The 25,115-nt window shown below is 33.6% G+C and overlaps 5 protein-coding genes across 9 annotated transcripts; 1 reads left to right on the plus strand and 4 right to left on the minus strand.

The window, feature by feature from the left end:
- Window positions 1–92: 92 nt before the first annotated feature.
- Window positions 93–2,379, minus strand: LOC109599328 (ubiquitin carboxyl-terminal hydrolase calypso). Of its 3 annotated transcripts, none has more exons than XM_049970515.1 (5): window positions 2,225–2,379; window positions 1,623–1,934; window positions 1,412–1,573; window positions 672–1,361; window positions 93–617 (listed from the first exon to the last, which is right to left on the minus strand). In XM_049970515.1, exons 2-5 carry the CDS (start codon window positions 1,690–1,692, stop codon window positions 169–171), a joined length of 1,371 nt encoding a protein of 456 aa, XP_049826472.1. In that variant the 5' UTR covers window positions 1,693–1,934; window positions 2,225–2,379; the 3' UTR covers window positions 93–168. The 3 variants fall into 3 exon arrangements, with proteins under 3 accessions (XP_049826472.1, XP_019870870.1, XP_019870869.1); XM_020015311.2 differs by lacking the exon at window positions 2,225–2,379 and adding an exon at window positions 2,048–2,150 and having other exon boundaries at window positions 672–1,349; XM_020015310.2 differs by lacking the exon at window positions 2,225–2,379 and adding an exon at window positions 2,048–2,150.
- Window positions 2,380–3,070: 691 nt separating this feature from the next.
- Window positions 3,071–7,207, plus strand: LOC109599313 (kelch-like protein 18). Its single transcript, XM_020015288.2, has 7 exons — window positions 3,071–3,535; window positions 4,027–4,157; window positions 4,218–4,358; window positions 4,411–4,864; window positions 5,768–6,306; window positions 6,356–6,463; window positions 6,514–7,207. The coding sequence occupies exons 1-7, from the start codon at window positions 3,320–3,322 to the stop codon at window positions 6,722–6,724; spliced, it is 1,800 nt and encodes a 599-aa protein (XP_019870847.1). The 5' UTR covers window positions 3,071–3,319; the 3' UTR covers window positions 6,725–7,207.
- A 103-nt stretch (window positions 7,208–7,310) lies between these two features.
- LOC109599302 (serine/threonine-protein kinase PRP4 homolog) lies at window positions 7,311–12,956 on the minus strand. Its single transcript, XM_049967319.1, has 6 exons — window positions 12,847–12,956; window positions 12,527–12,733; window positions 9,806–11,927; window positions 9,592–9,753; window positions 9,164–9,279; window positions 7,311–7,638 (listed from the first exon to the last, which is right to left on the minus strand). The coding sequence occupies exons 1-6, from the start codon at window positions 12,862–12,864 to the stop codon at window positions 7,633–7,635; spliced, it is 2,631 nt and encodes an 876-aa protein (XP_049823276.1). The 5' UTR covers window positions 12,865–12,956; the 3' UTR covers window positions 7,311–7,632.
- Window positions 12,957–13,994: 1,038 nt separating this feature from the next.
- Window positions 13,995–17,430, minus strand: LOC109599307 (elongation factor-like GTPase 1). Its single transcript, XM_020015278.2, has 3 exons — window positions 17,304–17,430; window positions 16,902–17,168; window positions 13,995–16,713 (listed from the first exon to the last, which is right to left on the minus strand). The coding sequence occupies exons 2-3, from the start codon at window positions 17,104–17,106 to the stop codon at window positions 14,000–14,002; spliced, it is 2,919 nt and encodes a 972-aa protein (XP_019870837.2). The 5' UTR covers window positions 17,107–17,168; window positions 17,304–17,430; the 3' UTR covers window positions 13,995–13,999.
- A 1,804-nt stretch (window positions 17,431–19,234) lies between these two features.
- LOC109599324 (poly(A)-specific ribonuclease PARN) lies at window positions 19,235–24,447 on the minus strand. Of its 3 annotated transcripts, none has more exons than XM_020015304.2 (9): window positions 24,405–24,447; window positions 24,292–24,342; window positions 21,184–21,376; window positions 20,817–21,128; window positions 20,359–20,763; window positions 20,075–20,304; window positions 19,887–20,012; window positions 19,545–19,827; window positions 19,235–19,489 (listed from the first exon to the last, which is right to left on the minus strand). In XM_020015304.2, exons 2-9 carry the CDS (start codon window positions 24,308–24,310, stop codon window positions 19,423–19,425), a joined length of 1,635 nt encoding a protein of 544 aa, XP_019870863.1. In that variant the 5' UTR covers window positions 24,311–24,342; window positions 24,405–24,447; the 3' UTR covers window positions 19,235–19,422. The 3 variants fall into 3 exon arrangements, with proteins under 3 accessions (XP_019870863.1, XP_019870865.1, XP_019870862.1); XM_020015306.2 differs by having other exon boundaries at window positions 20,817–20,967; window positions 21,031–21,128; window positions 24,292–24,441; XM_020015303.2 differs by having other exon boundaries at window positions 24,292–24,441.
- Window positions 24,448–25,115: the final 668 nt, after the last annotated feature.

Here is a 25,115-nt window from a genome sequence, read left to right on the forward strand (position 1 = left end):
TTTGAAAGCTATTGAATAGTTGGGAGAATTTTGAATGTATTATTAATAATTATTTTTGTAAATTTTAATTGATTGTAAACAAAATTCAGAAGTGAGCACCTCATTCATTTTAATAAGAATAATAATACAAAATAATACACTAATGCATAGATGGATATTCTTAATAATCTATCGTTTCCTTTTAACTTTCGTTCTTCCCTTTTTCTTCTTTTTGGTGTCCTTCTTGGTGGTTTTAATAGTTTTGGGAGCTGGAGGTGTATTAACGCCGGGTTTCTTAGGAATAACCAGGTTCTGTTCCACTAAATCACCCAATTTCCCCTGCTGTGCTAACATGGATAGAAAAGTGCAAATGAACTCGTCGTAGTTGTGAGTTCTTCTCCCGTCATCAATTTTATATTTATTTTGTTTATCGTTCTCGTCCTTCAATGACATCTCGCACATACAAATCTCGCTTTCTAAATTCCTTAACAGTGCCAATAAATCCTTTGGAGCGAAAGTATGTGGTTCCAACAACTCATGCGGCTTTTTTTCTGCAACTACAGGATCCCCATCACTGGTCCGAACTCTTGCATGTACACCTCCAGATTTTCGTTCGCCAGATTCCAATGGTTTGGATTCTGAAATGAAAGAAATGATGAGTTAAAATTCATAACGGAAAAAATAAATTAAACCTGTAGAGTTTTCGCCCTCCATTCTCAACACAACAAATCGCTTCAAATCTTTTGAAGAAGGACTGTTTTGGGACGCAGTGTTTGCCCAGTTCCAAGCCTGAGTTGGCGAATTGAAGGCAGATCCAATATCTGATGAGGTGTCAGTTCCAGAAGTACTTGGTGCAGGGGATGTTTGAATTGTTAGAGGTGTTGCATAATCCAGTGGACAAAGGGTGACTTTACTGTTAGAAGGGTTTTCTGCATCTTTTTTCACCATATTATGACCTTCCTCGCTCGGTCCTTCAGGTTTTACTTCTGCGGTCTCTTTTTCCGTGGATGGCTTATCATTTTCTGTCACAAGTGACTCTTTTTTCTCTTGATTGGTCGTCTTATCTTTTATTTTGACAAGGTGCGAAAGAGCGTCCAATACAATTTGCTTGTTGGTTCTGAGCATTTTAAGTTTGTGATGAATTGCCAACCTTCTGTCTGGTACTACTGCCATTAAATTAAACCTAATCTCACTGTACTCATCATTGATGCCTAGCCTGTCTGTCATTACATTCCTAAACTTTTCTGTCCACTCCACATCGCTACACGGTCCATGATCTATTGGAAACGGCTTAAGACCATCCAGTTCATATAATCGTCCACCAATGGGCACAAAACTAACAAAATGAAAAGCTTCGCCAGTAAACCGCCCTAAAACATATTCTTTAACACACAACCAGATCGTTTTTAAACCAGTTTAAGTGTGTACACACCCGTAGAAACACCAGATGATCCCTTTTCTAATCTTCTTTTAGCCTGAGGCATTGCGTGTGAATTATGGGCACATGCTAACTCTGGAGTGTTCCCTATGGCCCAGCCTTTGTTTTCTGGTGACATTCCATGTGTGTGAACCTTCAGTCTTGTCAGAGTCTCTCCTAAATTGTCCACAATTAATAAAAAAGTAAAATTGTTTCATTAACCTACCTAAATGAATATTTGGACAATTCAACAATATGGAAATGAGTGCATGAGTTGCACAACTATTGGGCACCATTTGCTGTGCAAAAAATATGTTGTTCACAACATCCTCATCTTTAACAAACGTTTCAGTTTGTTCTACAACCTTGCGACGAGACCGACGTTCTTCAACCCATCTGAACAGGAATATGAAACCATACACAGTTGAGTCTAGAGGTTTGTTTAGGTCGTAAATTTCTTCCACTTGCACGCCTTTTACACCAAAATCCTCTAAGAGGAGAGTAAATAAGCCTGGATCGCTCTCTAGCTCCAACCATCCTAAAATTAACTGCTTTGTTTAAGGTTGGATATACTTTGGGATAAAAAGGAAAAACGCTTTGGTATGTATTTTTAAAATTTTTACACACAGTTATTAATAACGTGACAATTACCTTCAGTTAATTCCTTTATATCCACCGGCATTTTATTTAATTTTCTTAGTATAATAAAAATTTGTTTACATAGTTGAGGTTATATATGGAACTGTCAGATTAACATGCATTTTATTGATTTTATTACAAGTTCAATAAAAATTACAAGATTTTTAAAACATAGATGCATTTACTTACTTCTTTATTTAAAACGAATATATAAGATGTTTTACTATTCTTGAAAAAGTATTTATTCTTCAGTTACTGTGAGACATCTTTCCGCGAGGGGCATCACCTTATAATGATAAGCAACTACACTACAGAACACTACATTTCAGAACGCAATCCGCACTCGCGATAGCAGACCACAGAACACCCACCTACCAGCAACAGTTATAGTAAATAAATAAATTTCAGATTCTGAAATTTCTATGATATGCCATCAGATAAACTTTGTTATAGCAACCAACCAATTAAAAAACAAACTAATTTTAAATGTTACCAACTTTTTTTTTATTACTTAACAAATAATTTCAGTTTATGTGATTGTCATTTATATATTTATATTTATATTATGATAACTATAGAAAAATTGTTTGTAATATCGTCTTAAATTAAGACTTTAAAAAAATTAAATTAAGTTAAGAATAAAAATAAATTATTATTGGAACTCGAATCAGACATGTATAACAATAAAGTCCGATATTAGCATATAAAAGATAATTTATGTGCATATTAGAAATAAAATAAATGTAAAAAATAAAGTGCTAAACGTTATTCAAGGAGATCCCTAGAAAAATTAACTGATTAAAAAAAAGTATAATGATTAAAATTAATGGATCATAGCAACTGATTAGAAACAAGTCTTTTAATTTCTACGAAATTTTCTATTTCTATGCGTTTGCGTTGCGTTTTTCGAAGAAATTATTACCACATACATAATATGGAATGTACTTTGACTGATATTAAATGACTCAATGGAAAATCTGCAGAAATGGTGCAGGCTCATGTGGAAAGATGGCGCTCACTTTGATGCCTAACAAATACTTCGACAAAAATTAAATAATTTTAAATGACAAAACGAATAAAAATGTTTCTGCTCTAAAAAGATTACATCACAATTCCTATTGAATATTTCATATAAACTGTGGCGTAAGAAAAAGATCCTAATTATATACAGAAATTTGTGGACCTAACCAAACAATGTTGACAGTTCATTACTGGTAAAACAACATTGGTAACCAGTACATAATAGATTCATTAAATATTTATCATAACAACAGCATCAGGGAAATGGAGAAAACAGATTTAAACACGAAGCGTTACCGTCTTTCGAAACAAGATCATGATTTTGCTAATTTGTGCCTATCAGATTCGAACACTCCAAGAAATACGCTTGAAATGAACAATGAAAATTTAGTTTTCCATCAAAATGATCTATGCTACTCAGCTTTTCCCATAATGGAAGAAATCAGACGACAGGGAAAACTTTGCGATGTTGTTTTGAGGGTGAGTTTTATTTAAAGCACATCTATCGATAGAGATTTTATAATCAACAGTTAATTTGTATATGAAATTGTTAAAGGTTAATTTCGGTATTTTTTTACCGATTTTCCTGTTTCTTAAAAAGGTCACCAATATATAGAACCAGTTCTTGAAGTACAAAAGGATGTTTATATAAGTATATTATATAATTATTGACTATAATGTACATGTGTACAATTGCACAAATATTATGACTTTTGTCATAATATTTGTGCAATTTTAACTATTTATGATGTTTCAAAATTATAAATATTATTTTAAATAATTTTTATTTAAACGTTATTCAATCATATTAAATGGACTTGTAAAAATGTAATTGCCTTAAAAATGTTTAAATTAGAATATTTTTGCAAAACATCTCAAATGACAAATTGGTTTCTATTTAAAAAATTTTTTGGTCAGTGCTTTTATAGTTCTATAAACCTTTAATATATTATTTCCTCTCTTAATTTCAGGTGGATGGTCAACAGTTTAGTGCCCACAGAATCGTCCTATCTGCAACAATTCCATATTTTAAGGCCATGTTTACCAATGACATGGTGGAAGCCAGAAATAAAGAAATTGAATTGAATTGTATAGATGCCACGTAAGTCTATTTGTTAGTTACTTATTAGTTTCAAACAACAAATATTTGTTTCAATTTCAGAGCGTTGGAGGCTCTGGTGAATTTCGCCTACACAGGTAGAGTTATATTGGACAAAAACAACGTGCAGAGCATTATGATCGGTGCATCGTATCTGCAGCTGAATAAAGTGAGGGACGCTTGTGCGAATTATTTGCTGCAAAGGTACGTTATGTGATCGTTGTCGCTCAAGTTAATATCGTTGCTAACATTGCAGAATACATCCACAAAACGCGTTGGGATTTAAACACTTCGCCGAATCGCTTGGTTGTGCAACGTTGGCGGATTCGGCAGAGAAATACATTGAATCATACTTCCACGACGTGTCACAACACGAAGAATACCTGAATCTCACCCTTAATGAAGTCAAGGAACTATTAAACAAGAACAATCTGCGAGTAGACAGTGAAGAACAAATTTTTGAAGCATGCATGCGCTGGGTAAAGCACAACGAGACCCGCAAAGACCACTTGCCCCAGCTTTTGTCTTTAGTGCGGTTGCCCTTGTTGTCACCGGTTTTCATTGCGGACCGGGTGGGAACGGAAGACCTCATCAGATATTCTCTTCAATGTAGAGATCTTGTAGATGAGGCTCTCACATTTCACCTTATCCCAGAAAGGCGGTCGTTGATGCAGAGCTTCCGGACGGAGCACCGCGTGTGCGATGTAAAAGTACGTTATTGTTAATAACACTGATTTATAAATGTTATCTTTGGAAATGTACAACTTTCAATAGATTTATAAAAAGTAATTCAGGTGCAACATACAGGATGACATAGAACAAACTATAATGTATAGCACCACGCGGTAGGGGACCAAAAAATAATCAAAAAGTTTCTATATTCTAATGTTCGACCGTTTTTTGTTTTCAAGTTATAGGATGTTGTTTCAAGTTTTTATTTATAAATTGAATATGCTTTTATTAAATATTTAATTAACACGTTGAAGACCGCTTTGCAAAATTGTATCTCACTCATAGGGACCGGCATTGTCAATTACATATATTATTTTTTAAATATTTTCTTAGTGTAGAATAATTATATGAGGTAGACATTATTTAACCTCTAGATTTACAGAATTGATTACTGTACATAAATTGTATTTAAATCATACCCACCGGTGTACAAGCGGCCATGTAAAACATGTCGTGTGTCCACTCGTGAGCACGCGGGGGGGATCTGTAATGTTGCGTAGTGATCCGCCGGTGGGTATGCGGTCTTCAACGTATTAAACATCATTTCTACAGAAGATGTTCACATTGATGACCTTGTTGTTAAATACACATTTCCAATCTTCGTGTTAACGATTGACGGCATCTTTGAAATATGTTCGACATTTTTGGTGAACGTACCAGCTTCTCGCTTTGTGTATTTTAAGATTTTCATTTTTTATCCGATTTTGACATAGCAGGGTTTAAATAAATATGCTAGTGCAAAACTTGTTATATGGGAATTAATTGAAAAAAAGATACACAAATGGCGAAATCGGCTGAAAATCGTCACAAATTGCATGATTTTTGACGATTTATGTATTATGTAATATATCATATTGATTAATTTAAAACTGTAATTACAGGGCTATATTTATGTAGTGGGTGGTTTGAACAAACACGGGGATTCCCTTTCGACAGTGGAGTATTATGATCCGAAGACGAATAAGTGGAATATCGCCCCGCCCATGTCGATGATGCGGTCGCGATTAGGCGTTGCGGTGCTCGACAGCAAATTGTACGCTTTCGGCGGTTACAACGGCAAAGATCGTTTGGCTAGCGTGGAAGTATATGACGCCATCAAGAAGGAATGGTCCATGGTGTCGCCGATGCAGTGCAAAAGAAGCGCCTTAGGGGCGACCGCCCACGGCGATATAATTTACGTATGCGGCGGATACGACGGAGTTACATCGCTGAATTCAGTGGAGAGATACCACCCCAGCACGAATTCCTGGTGCTCATTGGCTCCGATGAACAAGTCCAGGAGTGCTGGGGCTGTTATCGCTTGTCTGGGGTATATTTATGCGTTGGGCGGACACGACGGACTGTCCATTTTCGATTCGGTTGAGAGATACGATCCAAACACCAACACATGGAGTGAAGCTCCTCCAATGCTCACCAAAAGGTAAACTTCGATTGTGTTAATGTTTAAATTACAATTAAGTATTTTTTAGATGTCGATTGGGAGTTGCAATGCTGAGTGGTAAACTGTACGCTTGCGGTGGTTACGACGGAAGTTCTTTCCTTCAAACTGTTGAAGTGTTCAATCCCCAAACGAACAAGTATGCTCGTACATTCGCTTTTTGACCTATCTTAACTGTTGTCGTTTTAGGTGGAGTTATGTAGCACCGATGAATGCACAGCGCAGTCGAGTTGCTCTGACTGCAAATATGGGTAAACTTTGGGCGGTTGGCGGTTATGACGGGATATCGAATTTGGTCACAGTTGAGGTTTACGATCCCAAAGCTGATAAGTGGTCCTACGTTGCTGATATGATCGCTCACGAAGGTGGAGTAGGATTGGGTGTCATTTCTATTCAGTAAGATATCAATTTCGATACAACCTTGCCATGACGAGCCGAATAATCTCATTTAATTTTTACAGTATTTTTATTTTTTCTTTACTTATTTATATTTAATTTCTATATGATTTAGGTGTGTTGTCGAAATTGTAAATTATTTAGCTTTAAGTCGATTATTTTTCCAAAAAAGACTGTAACACTTCTGAATCGAATTCACGGTTTTTATATGTTAGATAATAATCTGACATACAACAAACTGTGACAGTGTTCTTTATTGCCATATATATATTTACCACGACAAGTTCTGTAATAAATAAACGCTGACATTGCATTTCTGAAAACAATTCCTTGGAAAGTTGGGTTCCAGACTAGTCAAAAACAAATTTGATTGATTGATTCGCAAATGAAATTTTGTTATAATTAAAATAATGTTTGTGATATTTACTAGAATTTAATATTAATTTGTATAATAACAAAAAAGTATATACATAATCTTTAAAACTGATTTTTATTTATTTATTTTTTATCCAATACCTACCTATACTTTTATATAAAAAAGGACTATAAATAAAACACGGTAGTTTATAAAAACAATTTATAAATAAAGCAGTAGTCTATTAACAATATATACAATAAATATGTACAAAAGGTTTAAAATTAGAGAGGTTTAAATCTTATAGATATATTTGTACCTAATTTAAATTAATTGATATCACACTTTATACAGTTAAAATAAAATCATTTTGTCGTGTAGTCATCTACAATTTTTTTATACAACTTAATAATTCAATTACTGACTAAAATAAATTTTACAATAACATAATTAACTCACTTATAACAATTAGTGTCTATTATCCCACAATTTGTAGTTTCTCCGTTTTTGGATATTGGTTGATTTTTTTCGTCACTGGGATGTCTGACTTTTGTTGATTATACCTATATTTTTACAAACACATGTCATATAAGTATTTCTGATTTCATCTGTATCATTTTTTCTTACTAATTAACTATTCATAACATATCTACAGAAAATGATACAATTACTATTACAGTGTATTGATTTATAAAAATTGTGCGTTTATTAATTGAAATATGCGGCAAAAATATAAAAGTCGCACAATTTTTATATTATAATAGTTTACAATATCGGGATTCAAGTTATTAAGTGGGATAAATGGAAAGTGTTAACGGTTTGATGTAAAATCAAATTAACAAATAAATATAAAAGAAAAATAACATTTTACAACAAACCTTAAGGAAAATTAGGACTACACTATGGGATCGTGAGTTTTTTAGGTGTTACAACATCTATCCAGATATGCATTTTTTAAAGATACTCGTTAAAAAATACATACTATACATGAACAATTAAAAATATCTCTGTATTAAGAAATTGTTACAATATAATCTGACTTTTAATTACACAGTATAAATTTATATTGTTCAAACACTAGAGTCATTTTATAAAGAGTACAATATAAAAAGTAAATAAACAAAAACGATGGTATAATGTCGAGATCAAACGAAGCAAAAATGAAGGATTATGTTGAACACATAATAAGGTATTACAAAAATAGTAATCCATACTATATATTATATTCTTTACATGCAGTTAGTATGAATATATGCAATCAATCAAAAAATACCACTTTCAATCACAGATAGATTGCAAAATCTAAAAACAATCATGTACTAAATTAACCATTTAGTACATACATAGTCTACGGTATACGTTAAAAAATTAATTATTTGAGTTAAATCATTAAATCAAACAACAGGTTTCTATAGACAACTTTTGACGCCGTTTTAAAATACGTTTTTACGAATTTATCACGAAGGATGGAACGAAATTCGTTTCTCTCAGTCTTACACACTCGGAATCACCCAATGAATAACAAATAAATAAATAAATAAATAAATAAAGCAGCATAACTATCAATTTTTGGCATACAGAATTTTTGGCAGACAGAAATAATCCATACTTCAGTCATAATCAGAAAGTAGGAATGTTAAAGTTGGCCACTGATAGGAACAGTTTTGATATATTATTATGTACTTGTTTTTATGTAAAAATAAAAATGAATGTTTGATAAGATAGGTTATAAGAAATATTTGAAGAATTGTGGATATCTAAATTCGAATTTAATTTATAAAGTTGTTAGAAGGAACTTCAAAATCCATGAAATATAACTGTATTTAGTTTATGACTCATTACGTGTCAGTGAAAACGACAATATTTTATTTTATCTAGACAACGTTCTTCGTCCAAGAAATAATAGACAATGAACCCAAAAAAAATAAACCTTCACAACCAAACTGATGACCAACCAACAGCCAGCTCTCCACATATCGCACCATTCACACATCGAATGTGTCCAATCAAGAATAATACTCGCAATGAAATATAAAGTAAATAATTGACGATTATTTTGCCAATGGCAATGAATATATAGTAATATACCTGGTCCACAGTGCGTTGTTGACCGTTGCCCCTGCTTTTCTTGGACTTCTTTCGCGGCGACGGTTTCGCATCAGTACCAGCAACGCCCAAACGCAAGTGAATCGGCAACTTTCCATCTACAAACGTCTCATTGTAAATCTGTGAACGACGTATAGAGCGGGATCGTATGGAACGGAAGGAACTGAACATTGAGGAGAGGTACCTGCATAGGTGCAATAAACTTCATACACACACATTTTACGCTGCGTTTTCAATGCAAAATGCAACCGCTCGCACCTATTTCCGTCATATTTATAATGATATTTAGGTGAGGAATTGACAGCAGGATGTTCTACAAGGATACAAACACAAGTGTTAAGGAAATCAGAAAATTAAAAATTCGACCCTTGGGACCAGAGTATCCGTTTATTCGCCACGTAGACACTCACCTGGAATTAAATCTTTTTCGGTCTTGGACTGTTTTTTGAGCATCTTGCCAACGACGCCCTCCAGTGCGTTCTGCAGTAGGCGGCCTGCGTTTCCCTCGACGGCTCCACCCTTATGCATTCGTTCAGCGCGCTTCTTACTCAACTGCGCCCTCAAATCTCCAGCTAAAATAAATAATTTTTAAGCCTGATCCCTCGTAGCAGATTGTCAACTCACCTTCATTACTGCTGTTCATTTCCTCCTCGTCGCCAGCTTCATTTTCGACAACTACATCAGATTCGTCCTCCTCCTGGGTCACATCAATGTTAATTTTACTCTGTATTTCCACTTTGCGCTTGGGTTTCGGCCCAAACTCAATCATTTCCTCTTTGTTTTTTTCATATTTTGCTGGATTCTTGATTTTGATCTCAATACGACGTTCGAATCTCTTTTCGAGTTGTGGTGAAATGTGCTTTTTCTCAGCTTTGACCACACGCTTCCTCACCTGTGAGCCGGTACCACGTGCGCGTTTTCCGTCGCCGTCCTCGCGACTGTCAATCTTTGCATTATCATCCTTTCTGCTCGAAATACGTTCGCGACTCTTGGTTTTGATAGGTGACCTGGAACGATTTCTAGACCTACGTTGACTTCTGCCACCGCTACGCCGCTCTTCAATCAATGGCTTCTCCCGTACGGGTTCTCTATCACCGTTGACTAGTTTTGTAAACGGCAAAACTGCCACTTTTTGATTAGAATTCTCCTTATCCTTAAATCGGCCCTCGTTATCGCTTGCGGATTCCTCGTCTGAAAAAATGTCTTCCTTCCCCAACAAATCGATCTCATCGTCAGCCAATAAGGCATCCTCATCAATGCCATCCAATTCGTCGACGTAATTCGGCTTTTCTACCTTTTTCGGCGATGATTTTACTTCCTCCTTTACTTGAGTTTCTTCATTTTTTTCACATGGTTCTTCCTCGTCCTTTTCATCTGACTTTTCTGGAGACTTGTTTGAGTCCGTGCCTGGTTCATCCTTCGGTTTCAGTCTTATTATACCTCCCCTGATATTAATCTCTTTCTTTTCGAATTTGCGACGTCTGGCTTCCAATACTGGATCTAATGGTTTGTCATCATCCTTCTTTGGGCACATTTCTACAATTATTTCATCTGTTTTAGTACCTGTGTTGTCACCTTTTGTGCCCAAACGATCGCGTACCGGTGCCTTGCTCTTGACAGCCTCTTCCTTCTTTGCCGGAAGTCGCTTGTTCGGTGATGTCCTTCTCGGCGATAACGACCGTCTTCTAGGCGAAAGTGACTTTCGCCTGTTTAACGGAGAAGACGATCTCCTGGGTGACTTGGACCTTCTAAATCTGGGCGATGGACTCCTAGAGTACGACCTTCTTGGCGACCGCTTCCTCTTCTCGATTATCGCCCTGTTCTGTAACACAAACCTGGCACTTCTCGGAGATAGTGGAGCCATGGTGGCAGTAGTCAATTGTTCCGTGTTGATGGCAAGCGGCGACAGGGGTCGCTCGTAGAATGGTGGCGGGACCTGAGGTGGTGGTCCGAATGCAGGGTTGAACTGTTGAACAAACGGCGGCGCCTGTACTAGCGGTATGTAGGGTGGTTGTTGCTGGATGAAGGGTGGTATATTTTGTTGGGCGAACGGCATGACCGGAGGAGGACCTCGTCTGTTGCGCCTGTTATGGTTGTTCGGATGACGGAATCTTGGAGGAGTGCCCGTATTCCGTTGTTTAGGTGAGATCTGACTTTCTGGCTTTTGATTTTCTTTCGCAATTCCTTCGTCGTCCGGCTTTGACGAGGTTTCTACTTCTGGCTTCGTTTCTTCAACATCCTCTGGTGGTTTGTCTTCTTCAACAACATCCTTATTTTCGATACACTCCGGTATACTTTCTATTGTTTCTTTTTGTTCAGTTTCACTGGTTTCGTTCGCAGACTCGCTAATCTTGTGCTTTTTCTTCTTCTTTACTCTCTTTTTCGGCACTGGTTTATCGTCCTTCGGTTTACTTATACCCTGTATTTCGTCATCGAGCTCTTGCATCAAAGCCTCTAAACTATCAGCCTTTTCTAATTTTCCTGGACTATCATCCTCGGACTCCTCTATTTCCTCCTCCGATTCAGATTCAGATTTGTCCGAGTTATCGTAACGGTTGAATTTGCTTGTTGTGTTCTCAGTGCGTTTTTCTTCCTCCGTTTTGCCGCAGTAACGATCTTGAGGTAAGATCAGTGGAGGACTGCTGATTTGTTTATCGACGGTCTTAGTGTCCCCTTCAGACGGCACCGTTGTTATCGAGATCAGGTTACTGTTGCGCACACGGCCATTATAGTTGTTAAATTGGCCCTGAAATTGTATAATTTTAAATAAACGATAAACGAAAATACTGAAATTTACACAATTCAAAGAGAATAAGTGAAAACTCTTTTTTGTATATTTCTATGGGACATTTTAAAATTTGCCTCTAGGCGCCCTAAGGTATGTCACGCAAAACCACGCTGCTAAACCAATGAGGTAATTTCAATTACCGAGGAACGATGCTACCGAGTGTTGCCGATTCCTTAGTATCACAAACTTTTTAGTCTTGTGTGTGATGGGTGTACTAAAGATTTTCATTTGCTTCATTCCATTAAGAATAAATTTAAAAAATCTTGATATCTTAGTTAAAAAGGCATTTGCCTCACCAGATTAAAACCTCACAAGTTACCACTGAGTCACAAATTGAAAATAATGTACAACATTGCATTGTTTACTCATTACATTATATTCAGTTGTGCTACAAAATTATAAAACAAACAACACTAAATATATTGTTACAGATGTGTAGCATAATTGTATCATTGTTGTATCAAAATATTTTGCAATCAATAAAATTACAATAATTTGGCCGCCAGATGTCTCCATCAATTAACAACAAACCATTAAATTTAGTATTATAAACATACCTGTTTGTTAGATTTGGGGCCCCTTCCGGACAGTGGACCATAAAATCTTCCCCTTTTGTGTCCTCCCTTAGATCTTCCAAAACGTCCGGGAGAATGTATGAATAATTCCGGAAGCCGCCCGTTCTTCTGTGCCTCCTTCTTTTTGATTGTTTGTAGAGCGGCCATTCGTAACGCTTCCAAATCCTCATCCTCGTCCGAGAAACCGGACTGAAACGCAGAAGGTGAAAGTAAACAACGGATTTTTTACAGATTTTTTACTGGACAATAAAGAGATTTACGTGTGTAATAACATATATTTGGACGTAGTAGGTTTCACTTACCTTGGGTTTTTGTTCCATTGTGTTTTTTATTAACTTTTATATATTAAGCGAGATGTGAACTAAAAATAAATGTAGCAACAATATGGCGTTGACAACTGCACTGGACTTTCTACAAAAACCGTTAGGCGGAAAGGGGGCGCCACACATCAAAACATTTTCTTTTCATACGATTTTCAGTTTCATTGAAAAATAATAAATAAGTAATAATAATGATTAAATATAATACGTTTAACACTAACCAAAATTAAGTGAAAAATACTTAAATAACAAATAATCATTTGTTAAAACTTGAAAATTAACAATCAATACTAAAAGCCGAGAGTATAACAATATAGATACCTGTAATTTACCCTAATAGTACATTAATAGTTAAACACATAATAAATAGAGGGTGACAGAGTCCATAACATAATCGATTTCTCTACCACATTTCAAAATTCCTTTATTCAAAAATAGACAAGAATTTTTCAAATATCTCCAGTGATATATGTTACATACCTTTCACATAAAAAATATTAAATCTAATTATGTTCTCAGATAAATTTCGGTAGAAACAGCTAAATACATATTTAAAGACGTAATCTTAAATTAAATTTGTTTGGCTATTTCTATAATGTTTAAGTACCTTTTTGAAACTTGTGAAATATAGTAATTAAATTTAGTTAAATCAAATGGTGAAAAGTGAATTTTTTGCCTATTTAGTGTAAAAAAATATTACATATCAAACCATGACTTATGTGCTTATCTAAAACATTAAGGTAGTTTTGAACAAGTAATTACCATAGTGTCACAGAAAAAAAGAAATACAGCCTACGGCATCCTGTTTAGGCATTATCTCAAAAACAGTAGAATAAAAACAAAGTTTGGAAAATTTACGCATGATGTCACAAGCTTTAAAAGAATATGAACAGAAAAGCTTATTGGTTTCTTTGCTAATCACGATATCTTCATCAATGCTAATTGATACAATGAAACTGTTTTCAATTACAATGTATATGAAGTTTTTATTATTATGTTAAAATAAATCAAAAACAAGTTTTTATGTTATTTTTTATAGGATATTATTAAATATTTCTCTCCAAAAATGCAATTTTCAGTAAAAATTCATGAATATTCTTTTAATGTGTAGGATAAATAAAATAACAAAATAAAATTATTTCTTTTTATTGAGCGTTCTCTGTTTTTCAGCGTGGGTAACAACCTGGTCTTCTACATACAAACCCTTCCTGGTTCTAACGTCTTTTCTGATTTTACTCGCCCTGATCGCCGATTCTACGTTAATACTCTCATCTTCATCATCTTCCTCAACTGGCTCATAAAAGGGATCTCCATCAATAACCTCATAATGGCTGAATTTTAAATTAGGGTTAGCTTGACCGGAAGTTGCAGTCCTAATCTCATTTGCAAACCCAATACTTTCGATCACGGGAATTTGAGCTTTTACAAGATACACTTTTTCTTCTTCATCCATTCCAACTGCATCCAGAACTTTGCCACATCTTTTACTCACAACTGAGTAAACCTTTCCAAGAATGTTAGTATTGACTTGTATGTCAGTAGTAAACATCGGTTCCATCAATCTTCTTTCACGTTTATCAAATGATTTTCTCAATACATTTCTGATCATTCCTTCAATTCCTGAAGCGAATTGGGGTGTAATTTCCTCAGGCTTTACATCACTCAACAGTTCAAATTCTGTTATAACGAAAGCTACGTTCATCAACGGTTCTTCACATAAAGGTCCAGCCTTGCACACTGTATCGAACGCGTTAACAACGCAGTGGTCAAAGAACAATCGTTTATCTGCTGCATCCAGGTATGTGAAAATATTTCTTCCAAAATGTTCTACTTTGTTGACTAATACATTAATACATTGAGAGTTTCTTCCTATACTCCATATTGTGTCTTCCAAATGTTTCCAAACTGGTTGCTTGCTTGTTCTTGTTACAGCTATTGCATCCTTGAATGCTTTAATTGATGTTTGTAATGATTCCAATACGGTTTCATTTGTTTGACCATCCAGATTTACCATATCAATCAACGATTTCTTTTGAGTATCTTCCACATCTCTTAAAAGAAGGTAGTTACGTTTCAAAACTTCCATTATGTTTTCTGGAATTTGCAACGCAACGGCAGACAATTTTAGGTGATCATTCTGCGTCGTCATATAATTCTCTACGTTGTTTAAATAATCTAAATCGTTGCCAGAAATTAGTACAGTCTCACGGAGTGCCACCATTGGACTAGAAACATTGACTGCAATATTAGTGAACTTTTTGGTTAAGTCCTCTATGCACTTCGCCAAGTGCACATCACCAGCCGTCAAAAGGACCATCTCACCATTCTCCTGTATCATAACTTGGACGCAGGAATCGCTTTGCATCAGAAGCTTCAAACCTTCACGTAACACGGGCAAATCTTTAGGATTCGCTGGCTCGATCGAGTTTCTGATAACTGGCTCTAAAGCGGGACTTTCATAAAACGGAACCATGTTCAATGTAGTGGATAAAGTGGCAGTTCTGATAACGCTGGTTTCCAAACCTCCAACTCCACAAAAGTTACCTGGAGGAACGCTATCCACATCCATCACGTCTTTGCCAAAGAACATATACAAGTTCTTAATGACGACTTTTTCCACGTGTTTGTCTTTCCCAGGTCGGTAATTTGAATCAAGCACGTAGATTTCCTGTCCAACCTTTAAAGTGCCAGTGAAAAGTCGAGTCAATGCAATTACTTGAATTTTGTCTATCTCTTCAATAACATTCGGTTTTTCTTCAGTTAAAGACAAACTATTAAGTTGTTTTTCTAAGACTGTTGCTCTTGGAGCAGGCATCACAATTTTGGATCCACTCGCATTCTTTTTGTCCATACAAAACATTTTCGAAACGTACGCCACTGTTTCAGTGTCCTCTGTAGGATTTTCTATATGTGGTTTTATATTTTTTATACACTCTTGTATTTGGATGTCAGCAGGATGTCTGGTGACATTCAATAAATAGTCAGTTTTTTCTGCAGACATTGTGCCAGGATTACCAAAGATGTTAAAACATTGTAATAAAATAGTTTCTGCAATTGGTTTCCAGGCTTGCATTATAGCCTTGATTTGGATTTTTGGATCATTGTGAAGCATATCTTTTGTAGGTGTTGTTATGCCCAGTTTTTGAAGTATGTTGTTAACTTTCAGTTTGTCCATTCTTATAACTATTGTTTCATAGATAGCTAAAATAGTTTTAATACAAAACTGTTTAAATAAGTTGTCCTTTCCCTTAACTACTGCTCCAGTTCTAATTATCTTTTTTTGATCCACATAGCAATCAAAGTTCCATAATTTGCTTGTGAGAGTGTCAACAGTTTCATCAATAACCAAGGGTAAAAACAGTCTGGATAACTGTTTCAGAGTGAAGCCCCATCCATGAATGGCGCTGGCGAATATAACATTCCCTGTATCAGGACTGAACAAGAATCCACTATCCTCTACATCCACGCCGCAATCTGGATATTCCAATTGGTACATCTCTGCCACAATAACGTTGCAAATCTCGATCGCTCTCAGTATATAATTAAAAATTTCATTAACGTCCAGTCTCATTTCAACAATCAACCGATCAAATTTGTTCAAAACGAGCACCATTTGTGCCTTTTCTTGCATAGCCTTTTTGATGCACTCCCTTGTTTGAACACAAACACCTTCAGCCAAGTCGACGAGCACCACGGCCCCATCGCAGACGCGTAAAGCCGCTCCTACCTCCGTGGAGAAGTCTATGTGGCCTGGAGTGTCTATTAGATTTAGTAAAATTGGAATGTTACCTTTTTCTGGGTCCTTCACCACATTTAGGAGCGACACCGCGCTACTTTTCATAGTTATTCCTAGAATATATTAATCACATTAATATTAAAAGGATTTGGGTTAGAGAAATATTTTGAATAGATAGAAAAAATTTGGTATGTATGCAATATAAATAGTACTAAAATTTAACAAAATAAGTCCTAGATTCCAATTACAAATTGTTAATAATTAATATAATTTTATATAATGTTATTCTTAAAAATATTACCTCTTTCTTGTTCATCTTGTCGGTCATCCAAATATCGGACAGTACCAGCCAAACGTTTACTAATTAGACGGTTAGTAGCCAAAAGTGCGTCACATAATGTGGTTTTGCCGTGATCAACGTGAGCTAATATACACACGTTTCTAATATGCTTCGGTAATTTCATATAATGTTGAAATTCTTGAGGTGTTGGTTTTATTGATTCCATTTTTGTAATTTGATATTTAAATACAGCAGTATTCAGTAATTGTATCTAATGTATCTAAAATACTATTAAAACATATTTCACAATATTTAATAACATATAAGAATGTTGTCTATTTAGATTAATAATTAATAATAATATATAATATACTATTAAAAATTATTTGTTTATAACAATAAGGTTATTAATTTTTGTCTTACCAATAAAATGTTGAACAATATTTTTACTATATAACAATTAACTATTTGTATCACAAAAAATATCACAAATATACATTATTTAAAAAATATCTTCGAAAAATGTGAATTTCAATTTTGTGGTTATGTTCATCATCGACACGGCATTGCCAAATTTATAAAAAAGTATATATATATATATATATATATATATATATATATATATATATATATCCTTGATATATAATTAAATTTATTATTGTTATATTATTTTGGTAATCATTAATTGATTGATCACAAAGTTTTTCTTCATATATTTGATCATACTAATATTTGGTTTTCTATGAATATTTGTTATCATTACATTGTGAAATTCATTAAGAGGCATTTGTGTTAATAAAAATATACAGAAATTAAAGAAAACTAATTCTAATAGAATAAAAATAGAGAAAAACAATTGTTTATCATTGTTAAATGTGTATGGGCTTAAAACAAATGCTGTTGATGATGAAACAGAAAGAGTTGAAACTGCCCCATGAGATTCATATTTGTGATTTAATTGTCGTCAAATGGTTGTGTAGTCTACTGAAATATGGAACAAATTGGAGGTGCAATATACTATCTACCCTTGTATGTTGCAAGTATTTTGTAAATCCATTGAATTGATGAATGACGATTTTCATCTTTAAGAGAGAAAAGATTAATAAATTTATATTAATAGTTACAAACAACTCGTTTTTCAAAAAATATTGAAATTTTTATTGCGGTTTTAGTCCTATTACATACTATTTTTATAAAAACTAAATAATTTTCGGGCACTTTTGGGAGAATTACTACAACTCGACTACACCGTAAGAAAACAGTTATAAAAATATTTAACGCATGCGTATGTATCTGACCAGCATTCATCTTATTCTCTTTTTGAATATAATGTAACCTATACCAGTAAAATAAATAAAGTTCTTCTTAAATATTATGATCGTTCAAGCAATGGCTACTTCAGAATATTTAGAAAAAAGTAGAGGACAATTCGACGAAGTAATAGAAGAGTGTGTTAAAATATTCACCGACTTCAAAAAAATAATTAATAATGAGACAGAAGGAAACGAAAATATTATGTTGTTTGAAAAATTAAAAGATTCTTTAAAAACATTCTGCACAACTGAATATAATATGAGGTGTTCATATGATATTTTGGGTAAGATAAATCTTGAAAGTAATGATGAAGAACATAATATAACTGATATATACCAAAATATGTTAGAAAAAAATGTAAGTAATAATGACCCCACTGAAAATCCAATTTGGAAAGAGCTAATTGAAGGGGAGAAACAAATTGAAACAATTGAAAAAAGTCGAAAAACGAAATCTATGGAGTATCAAGAAGTTGGAGATAATTCACTCATGTGTGCTAATGTTTTCAAACCTCCAATTGATCCTTTTGTTAAATGTGTGATCAAAAATCCATATATAAACACAAAATGTGGACATGTTTACAACAAAGATTCAATATTTAGTTATATTGAAAGTGCTGGGAAGAAGGCTAAGTGTCCTTACATTGGATGTGTGGAAGGATTGTTAAAAAGGGAACATATTGTGGAAGATAAGAATTTGAAACTTAAAATTATTGAATATTTCCAAAACTGTAGCTCTTCTTCGGATGAAGATTATGATGATTAATTGTTTACAATAAATTATATTTTTGTAAAATGTTTGTTTTAGTATATTTTAGTTCCATCAATCATAAAATTAACCACTTAATTTTCCTTTTACTAAATTTATGAAACTCATTTTATGCAATAAATTTATTTTAAAGAGTTCTTTCATTTAATTTCAGTTCTGTTCTCTTATTGAAGAAAATACTTGTGAGTCTTAAATTTTGAAATGGTCAGACGTAATTTTTTTGAATAATAAGTATAAATTGTAGAACATATAACTAATATAAAAGCCGTTAATATTGACATAGAATCTTTATTCCTAATCGTCTAAACAGTAAAATATATGTATATATAATAATTATATTGTAAACAGCTTCTTAATCCCAGGTACCACTTTCTTTGAGTCTTTTCAGTTTTCCTTTAATTCATTTTCGATACAGCTTCCCACACACCCGCTTCCTTCACTCGAAGCTTCGCTGTGGGTTTTACAGCATCTCCAGGCACCTCCAAGTTGCAGATACCAGCAAGAAGATAGTAAGAATATTAAAAAGACTGAAACCAAAAATTTATAATCAAAATTGTTCTTACAAAATGAGTGAACACTTACCGTTCTAAACTGGTCATCCGCATTTTCTTGGTGTTTCCCTCATTATCATTATCAAAATCGAATTTTTTATTGAACGGCATAATAGTGTAGCTGTCGTCGCTCTGCGATAGTGTGTTCAAAGCTAAAGCCGCTTGATCTTTTTTCTGTAAACTCACGTAGGCTGATGTGTCATCCAACCAAGAAACAAAGACAGGACCGAATGGACTGAACAGTTCAACTATGTCGTTGTATTTCCAGTCTTTTGGGAATGTTAGATAGAAAACGTGATCTCGAGACGGATTTACTAAGAAAATATGATCAATTAAGCAAAAGCATCGAATAAGCAAAAGTGCAATGTCTTACAGTCTTTTCCTTGTAGGTTTATGTACTGGTTGTCAACAAGATTCATGGTAAAGATACGATTTAATACCTTTTTAAGCAATTTGAAATCTTTAAACGTGTCTTTCGGCGATTTGTCCGCTTTTATTCCTAAAAATTAAACAGTTAAATATCCAAAACAATTTAATTAATAAATTCAAAATGAATAATACCCAAATATCTCCACATAGAAATAAAAATGTAACCAGTGACAAAAGCGACATATCCAGCTTTATGTTCTTTGTTATCACCAATTTTGTAGCCTTCTGCCCCAGTTTCAATTTCAGTATCAATTGTTTTAAACGGTTGTTGCGCCACAGTATTTAAAAGACTCTTTAATACTGTTGATGATATGAGATCTTTGAACGGTTCTGAATTTGCCATGTACTTTGTATCAATAACTCTGGAAGAGTGAAAATGTTTTAAATAAACCCCGTGCCACTGTGATAGGACTTACTGTGGAAATATCTTCTGAACACAGGTCTTAAAATCTTCGTAATCCTCAGGCAAAGGAGTCACGAATTTATCAATGGTGTGCATAAGATCCAGGCCAAGGTTGTGTCCCACTATAAGTTTTTTTGAATCTTTTAAAACCTGTATTACTCTACTGAAACCTAAATAATCCTCAAGTTGTTGAAAGTCATCTTCATGTTTTTTCTCAAATATTTCTTGCTCTCTTTCTTTGGGTCTTTGCTTGACTGCAAACAAAATTCTGTCTTTTTCCACTTGTCTAGATTCAAGTGTCAATTTATTTTCAAACTTGTCTTCAGCGACTTGGTAAATCAATTTTTTGGCAAAGGGACCACACCTCGGTAGTGACATTTCTGTTTCATTAGATTCAGCAAAATTTTCAAGTTTTTTACTAAAATTCAAATATTTTTACATTCAATAGTCACAATAACAGACAACCCTTACGTGACATCCTCAATAAACGTTATTAAATTATCAGGTATAGGAATAATATCTTTGTTTTCGTTTTGGATTGTAAATATGTGATTCTTTTTCTTTTCTTCCAAATCACTCTTGAACTTCTCATATTCCTGTGAAGTCAAATAAGATAGGCCATCTTTGAATAATTTATTAAAATCAAAACCCTGTGCAGTGAGAAAATCTATGCTATTGGACTCACACAGAAATCTTTGATCTGGAATATTACGGTTAATTGGTTTTCTAAATATGTAGAAGTTGTAGGTGGTTTGTTTGAAAGTATTATTTTCTTTATCATACCTACAAGATAAATAATATTTAGCCTTCCAGTTTAATTAGGATCGTTAGAAACTACCTAAAAAGGCTTAAACCATACTGTATAACCAAAAATTCAAGACAATTTTTTTTAACTTTAATATAATACTCTTCAGGAGTATCAAAAGCATTTATATCTTTGGTAACATTCAAGCCAGTTATTTCGCAGTCAATACTTGCAAACGTACAATTCTTGATAGCTTCTTTTATTGCTGGCAGCAGTTGATCAAAATCTGAAATAATTGTCAGGGCATATAATAACTAGACACTAGAGTATATGCATTTGCATACATGCATATGATTTTGCATATTTTGTCCAAAATCTCATATTATTGCATATATTAACTAAACATTGAGAATAATGTATATTTCCACTATATTGGGCTAAGCAGAAGTTTTTTCAAATTACTTTTGTACCAATTATATCGGAGTTTTTACTTCTTTCGTACACAAATATATTAATTCAACTTAAAAGAAGAATAGGTGCCATGATTCTATGTTTCTAAATAAGGTTATTATATTGAAACGATCTGTTTATTGGTTCTGTTAAACTTTTGGGTTTCACTCCGTTTTGTGTAAGTGTATGCTGACGTTTAGATCTTCCTATTATTAATTAAGGCTTAAGTGTGTTTTTTGCGGGTATAAACTGTTAGTAGTTAATCTGCCATTGATTGCTTATTGTTGGTCACCTGGTATTCTGAGATCCAACCAGGATTGATTGGTTCTTCTTCCTTGATTATGTGTTCAAATATATATTTATCTCTGTATATTTTTAAACTTTCCATAAGCTTTTTTTTGTTTATATTGTGAAACAATTTCTAAGGTTCTTGCTTTTGGAAAGTCTTAAGTCTCGTTTTGAATATATGTTCTACCAATGCTGATTATGTAACTTGTCCCAAATATATTGTTCTTTCGTGCTCATTTATTCAGGTATTCCATGTACCATCGCGTACATAATTGCTTGACCGATGTTAGTTCAAAATCGCTTGCCGCATAACTCACAAATATAGTGTAAATCAGTCTGGTGTGTGTTACACAACATCGAATGCTGTAAGCGAAAATGACTCTCGGGGTGGTAATACAATTCTGTAAGCGATAGTACGTTAGGTTTTACCATAATAGGATTAGTAACAATCTGGGTATTTTGTATATTCCTGGATTGGCACGTTGATTTATCTTTTACAGATATTGTAATATCGTATACTTTATTTTATGGTAGAAATATTGTCTTGAAATGGGGTTTGATAATAATTTATAAATATTATCTGTACAATTTTGTGTGTAAGTTAAAAATATCATTGTACTGATGTCTTTTTCTTTTTTGATTTTCCATATGTTTCCGCTCCATTTGCATCTTATCGGTCTTGGAATATCTGTGATACGGTTGTACCTTAATATCTTAGTCAAATATTTTAATTCGGCTCCTAAAGATTCCTCATCGAAACCTGTATCAGTCACTGAATTGTTTCTGTTTTGAATTTAAATATCTATCTGTATAAATTTTCCTTCTGTATAGTGTGTGTATTAAGCTCTCATCTGGTTTTCTAATTACCAAAACATAACAATAAACGGTATGCATCCATTCTCTTCAATTTTAAAGTACTAAAATTTATAAGCGCAAAACTCAAACCTAAACCTTAAATAATGATCTCAATATGAAAACCGAAACGTCGGCCTACATACTTATGACCGATAAAGCCTAAACTCTTTAATATCTGTTTAATTTAAAAACACCCTATGTAGTCGCCATATAATTTAAGAATCAAGTTCATAAGAGAAATTTGGGAATACCTAGATAAATTGCTACAGATACAGTCGCGATAACGTTACCATGCATTAATATGAATAATGTAACAAAAAATTTATTCTACTGACCATCTTATAATTGAAACAGTTGGAACCTCGATCTTGTTAACACGTACAACCGTTGACATTGTTAATTTCAAGTTTAATTCTGTGTAGGTGGTTTTCCTATGAAATATTGTAAAATGGACAAACCTAGATGTAAATACCTAATTTTATATGAATAAGCAAACATGATTGACGACTGGCAACAAAGGCATTAGTGTTACAGCAATATGGTGTTGCAAAATCGACTCAGGATGAGGATGAGGCTATATTTGATAGAGATCCAGAAATGACATACGGGAACCGAACATAACTCATTCCGTAGCCACGTAAACACCAATTGAAATGGATCAAATCCATTGTAATCGGTATAAGTGACATTTAAAATGTAAAAGCCACTCAAGAAAAGGCATTTCTATTCAAACAAAAAATTCATTGCATCCTTTCATGTTCATAAATAAATCATCTCAGATTTTTTGTCTTTACTTTATCGCGACTCGATTGTAATTTTGGAATGGATACCAGAAATAATAAGTCATAACATTGCCTCTAAATTAAAATACATCTCAGTTAGCTCAGTGGATGTGGAACGGCGTTTTTCTGTTTACAACAGACTTCGTACAGACTTCAACAAGTTGCTCGCCGAACGCCGTCGCGAACTGTGATACGAGTGATTGGTACAAAGTATAAACGCTCTCGCGCCTTTTAATCGCAGCGGTCCATCGGCTGTTAGTATACACATATATCTATAATATTAGAAAAAATAAATAAATAAATATTTCAAACACAAAAAATAATAAATGGGTGTTTCTTAAGTTTTTTAACAAAAGTCCTATTTGGGTATGTGATATATGAATAATAATAAAAAATAAATATTTCTTTATAATCTATAGGTGTAATATTTTAATAAGCACGTTCAAAAAACATTTTTAAAGGATGATTCTTTCGCATTTTGAAAAAATAAATAAATAAATAAAATTTTCTTACACAAGTAAGTCTATAAGAAACTTAAAAATATTCTGAGTGACCGAAGTTACAATCTTACTACTGAACATATGGAACATATTATTGAAACGAATAAAAAAAGTTAAACATGTATTAATTGTTGTAATTAAAAAAAATAAAATACTAAAAATTTCTATTTTTATTATTTAACATTGCATATTTTGAAATATTTCGTGCACATTTTAAGGGATTTTTCATGCATATTTGCATGCATATTTCGGGGGTTTTTTGTTGTATATAATCCGATCACTAACAACAATAACATTAATACAACGTCAAGTCGTCTCTAACTTACTGGATTTTGTGACGTCCATGTCTGAATTATTAAATGTTTGAAATATGGTAGCTAGATAATGGAAACGTGCATTCAATGTAATATTTTTACAGGAAGGTAACGAATCGTCTTACATTTTTGGCGCAGAGTAGCAAGACGATCAGAGACACAGAGCACTGGATCAGGGTGAAGCATCCCTTCCCCCTCTTTCGTTCTATGCAATTATTGATTTATGAGTGGGAGGCAGGAGTATTGTGGGATTCGACTGTAAATAGAACGCAGTTGCAAAATGGCAGGATTTTACTGTGGGCGCGCGCTTTAAATATTTTATTTACTGTTTAAATTGCTAATTTAAATTAAATTAAATTTTAAATTATTTCTGAGTAACGTAACATACCTGTATTTAACAGTTACTTAACATTTATTTTAAAACTTACAAACACTGTATTTTCAGTTACCTTAAAAGTAAAAACTAATCTATTTTGGAAACAAAAATTTCAACATTAAGTACTATTTCTGTTCTATCAATACAAAGTACATCCGCATTTGTATGCGAACGAAATTCACGACTTTTTTTGTCACTTTTGTTAGTGTATTATCAAGGGCACAATAAAGTTCTGATATACAACTTTCACATTTAAGTTCATAACTGACAAAACCAATCTCAGAAATTGTGTTGAAAAATATTATCTTGATTATATTGATGGCATCACCATCCATGTCCTCATTTTATAAACTACTATATAACTCATTTATTATTTGTTCTGGCAAATTTCTTAAATTTAAAGTACTAATCTCCTTTAAATGAATATAGTTTCCAGGACCACTATCCCTAATTATCCCTA

The sequence above is a fragment of the Aethina tumida genome, chromosome 1, assembly GCF_024364675.1.
Source record: "Aethina tumida isolate Nest 87 chromosome 1, icAetTumi1.1, whole genome shotgun sequence".
Lineage (NCBI taxonomy): Eukaryota > Metazoa > Arthropoda > Insecta > Coleoptera > Nitidulidae > Aethina > Aethina tumida.